The sequence below is a fragment of the Pygoscelis adeliae genome, unplaced genomic scaffold (genome assembly GCF_000699105.1).
Source record: "Pygoscelis adeliae isolate BGI_AS28 unplaced genomic scaffold, ASM69910v1 Scaffold184, whole genome shotgun sequence".
In the NCBI taxonomy this organism is placed as follows: Eukaryota; Metazoa; Chordata; class Aves; order Sphenisciformes; family Spheniscidae; genus Pygoscelis; species Pygoscelis adeliae.
In genome coordinates this window covers 160,368-164,100 of record NW_008824541.1, presented here as the reverse complement: position 1 = coordinate 164,100, position 3,733 = coordinate 160,368, and the positions used below count along the sequence as shown (strand labels likewise).

General features: G+C 53.2%; 1 protein-coding gene across 1 annotated transcript in view; it reads left to right on the top strand.

The window, feature by feature from the left end:
* SLC39A11 (solute carrier family 39, member 11) overlaps window positions 1–3,179 on the top strand; it is a 96,311-nt gene extending 93,132 nt beyond the window's left edge. Inside the window, exons 7-9 of the mRNA XM_009321655.1 lie at window positions 725–823; window positions 1,978–2,136; window positions 2,304–3,179. Of these exons, the coding sequence (XP_009319930.1) occupies window positions 725–823; window positions 1,978–2,136; window positions 2,304–2,382 (337 nt within the window). The 3' untranslated portion in view covers window positions 2,383–3,179. The remainder of the gene's footprint in view (window positions 1–724; window positions 824–1,977; window positions 2,137–2,303) is intronic.
* The last annotated feature ends 554 nt before the right edge of the window (window positions 3,180–3,733 follow it).

The following is a 3,733-nucleotide window of genomic DNA, read 5'->3' as shown; positions in this document are numbered from 1 at the left end:
AACCCCCTTTATCAAGCTTTTTATCTCTTGTGCCTGGAGAAACGGTCCTCACAGCAGCCTGCCTCCTCCTGTGCTAATTTACTGACAGACAGACCGGCTCTCCCCTCCGGCTGGTTTTGGCTCTGGAAGTACAAGTGCCGCCTTGCCATAGGATGCAAAAGGGGGGGGGAAAAGAGAGAAAGAAAGCAAAATCCTGTGGCTAAAATATACTTCTCTTCTGATGAGCCCCACGGCTGTAAGGCTGATGTAGGAGTGGTTATGGTTAAGGATGGTGCCGGTGAGAGCTGGGGCAGGTTATTGGAGAGGGACCAGCTGCCCCCCTGGGAGGGAGGAACCCCGACCCTCTGGGGGACCCGCGAGCCTGGGACTGCCCCAAATGCCGGGGTCCTGGGATGCTGCGGCTCCCGGGAAGCCTCGGGTTGGAAACGCCTCATGGGGCCTCCCTGGACAGGTCTCTTCTCCTCCATCTGGTCTGTTGCTCCCAGGGCTGGTGCTGAAGCTGATTAAATGCTGCAGAGCTCTTTGAAGATGAAGTTTGCTGTGTTCGTGTTAAATATTAGCATGACTAGCCCTAGGGCTAGCTGCACTTTTCTATTCAAAAGGCATATCTTTAATAATGTCTTTTTTTTTTCCCCCAGCGCCCAGCAGCCTACCCCAGGCTGTGCTTTCCGCCTAATATCTGTATTTTTTTAAAATATATATTTGTGCTTTTTTGTGTGGATAGGAACTTAGCAATCGGGATTGGGATTCAGAATTTCCCGGAGGGCCTGGCCGTCAGCCTGCCTTTGCGTGGCGCTGGATTTTCAACGTGGAAAGCGTTCTGGTAAGCCGAGCTCCTCTTTGCCCGTGGAAATGAGAGCCCTCTGCCAGCAGCTCCTGACGAGCGGGTGCCCATAGATTTCCTCCCTGTATCCATTTGCGCTGCTCCGTCATTGAGCTGCCCTTGGGATGGGCTTGCTCCAGACCTGCCGGGTCCCCTCCTGGCATTGCGGAGAGCTGCTGCTGGGAGCACTGCTGGTTTCCAGCTTTGAGGAAGGGCGGGGAGCACTGCCCTGCTCCCTCCACAGCACCCAAGCTCAGGTCCGAGCCCCTGACTCCCAGGGGATACCTCGGTGATCCTGGTGGGTCATGCCATCCCGCTTCAGCTGAGCGCCTGTGGTGAGCTCCCAGCTCCTGCACTAAACTTTTTTTTTTTTATTTTTTTTTTTTTAAATTTTTATTTTGTTTCATTTTTTCTCTCACTTCACTCTGGGCTGGATTTCAAACCCACTTTTTCATTTTTTCTTTTTTTCTTTTTTTCTTTTCCTTTTTCCCCGAGGTGAAAAAGCTAAGGGCATGAACCCTGCGAGCGCGGGGCTGCGTTCCTGCCCGTGCACGTGTGCTCGGCCGGGTGATGGATGGGAGGGCAGAGGGGCGGCTTGGAAATGGCTCCCGCCAAAGCTTTGTTTTCTTTTCCTCCCACCCACCTCCATTTCAGTAAGCGCAGCCGGTGCTGGGACTTGCACCGGGATTGCTGCTGCCGGGAAGGGAGTTCCCATGGTCCAGAGAGTTAAAACAGTCCTAGAGGGAAAGAAAGTGAGGGGGAAGAGCACAATTTCGTCCTGGTTGAGGCTGTGGCCAGATGTCATCTTTGGGATTGAGCTATGCTGGTTGGAAATGTTTCCTCTTTTGACCCGTCCCTGCCCATGAGCTGGATCCCCAAATCCCGCAGAGCTCTTGGGGGAAGGAATCGGATTGTGCCTTAATTCCCTTCCTAGAAAAATCAGCTAGGCTAGGTCAAATCACCTTCATCGCCCGTTTGAAATAATCCAGGTGGCTTGGCTTGACATGGCCGGGCGGCTGACCTCCTCCCGGACACGGTGGCATTAGGGAAGACAGTGGGGATGGGGAGCTGCAGAGCCCCCGGCAGCCCCGCGGGAGGGCTGTGCCGCCCCTCGCGCTGGGTCCCCGTCGGCTTTTAGTCTCGGTCTTTTGCAGGTACGGGCAGCTGAGCGGCATGGTGGAGCCCTTAGCCGGCGTCTTCGGTGCCTTCGCTGTGGTGGTGGCAGAGCCTCTCCTCCCCTACGCCTTGGGCTTTGCGGCTGGAGCAATGGTCTACGTGGTGATGGATGATATCATCCCTGAGGCACAGACCAGGTGAGACCCCCTCGGTGACCACCACTAAAGGCGGATAGAGACGGGGGGAAGCGCAGAGGACTCTGGAAGATCCCTTCCCTTGCCCGGATGAGGAAGCAGCGCTTCCCTCATCCAGAAAGCCGGTCCTGGCTCCTAGGAGCTCATGCCCTTCCCTTTTCTCCCTGCAGCGGCAACGGGAAGCTGGCTTCCTGGACCTCGATATTAGGATTTGTGGTGATGATGTCCCTGGACGTTGGGCTTGGGTAGGCCAGCGCACTGCTCCCCAGGAGAAGACTTCAGAGCAAATTGTGCGGCGGCGTTTGGAACTGGACATGCGTTACCCTCTAGACTTTTTTTGTATATATATTTTTTTTTGGATCTGGTTTGGTGTTGATTTCCTATAATTTTATATCTCTTCCTCCCCTCCAACGTCATGTCGATGGTTTTCAAAGCACAAATACGGGTGGTTCCTCGCAGGTCCTGGTTTCCTTTCGCCACCAGATTTTCTTTTCCTTTCAGGAAGGTTGTTGGACGACGCGTCGGCTGAGCTGCAGGTCACCCTGTCCTTTCCCTTCCACGCTGGGCTGGTTTCTCTGAGTCAGGTCGCTCTGGGTTTTGATCATCTTTGTTCTGTAGAAGATTAGAAATTCACTGTCGCGTGTTTAAGCTGGTCTGTGGTTAAGTACCAAGGCATTTGAATGGAGTAAACTCCTTACGGAGTCTCGATTTCCACACTGTTTTTGAAGGGCAGGTGGAAGGCATTAGGGCTAAGATAACACGTGCAGCACTGCGGGATCGCAGGTCTCGTGTATCCTGCTGGTCCTTGGGAATGTTCTAGGGTGTTAGTTTTGATGGATGCAAATAGTCCAGGCAAATAAAAATGAATTTTCTCGGGATCTCTGCAAGAGGGAAATGTCATTTTTTCCTAAATTTATCTCCTAAGCGGAGCTTTGTTCCAGTGCATTGTGTCCAATACCTCGAGGTTTTCTCTGAAGAAAAAAACAAACAAACGAGAGAAGAATATTTGTGTTTTCTAGCATGTACTCTTTGAAATGGCAAGGTGTGGTCATCCACGTCGTCGATGATGTGCTGCCTGACTGGTGTACAGCAGGATGCGTTTCCACGTGGGCCCATGACTCTGTCTGGCCTTACCGAGCGATTGCTGGTTTACGGCTGCTGGTTCCAATGGTTCATAACTCCCCGAAGAGCCGACGCAGGTTTTTCCCGGTGGTGGCCCTGGTCGCACTTCACCCCGCAGAAGAGCTCGGAGCTGAGTCAGGACCTGAGTGTGCTGGGAGCTCTCGTCTTCCTGAGCAGCAGCAGGATGAAATAATTCATCAGAGTGAATTAGTTATCCTACGTGAAGAGCCAGAAACATGCACCGTGTGTACCTACCCCTTCACCCTCTGCTTTTCAAGCATCTCTTGTTGAACGGCCATTCCTGAGCAGGCAGGATTAGTCCCTTCCAGGCCGAGGAGCGAGCCCTGCCTGTCCCTCCCTGTGCCTGGTGCACGCTTGAGCGAGGAGCAAAATGCCGAAGTCGGAAGGATGCTGCAAACCACACCTCCCTCTTCGCTAAGGATGCTTCTGTCTTCAGTAAAAAGGGGTTCATTAGACC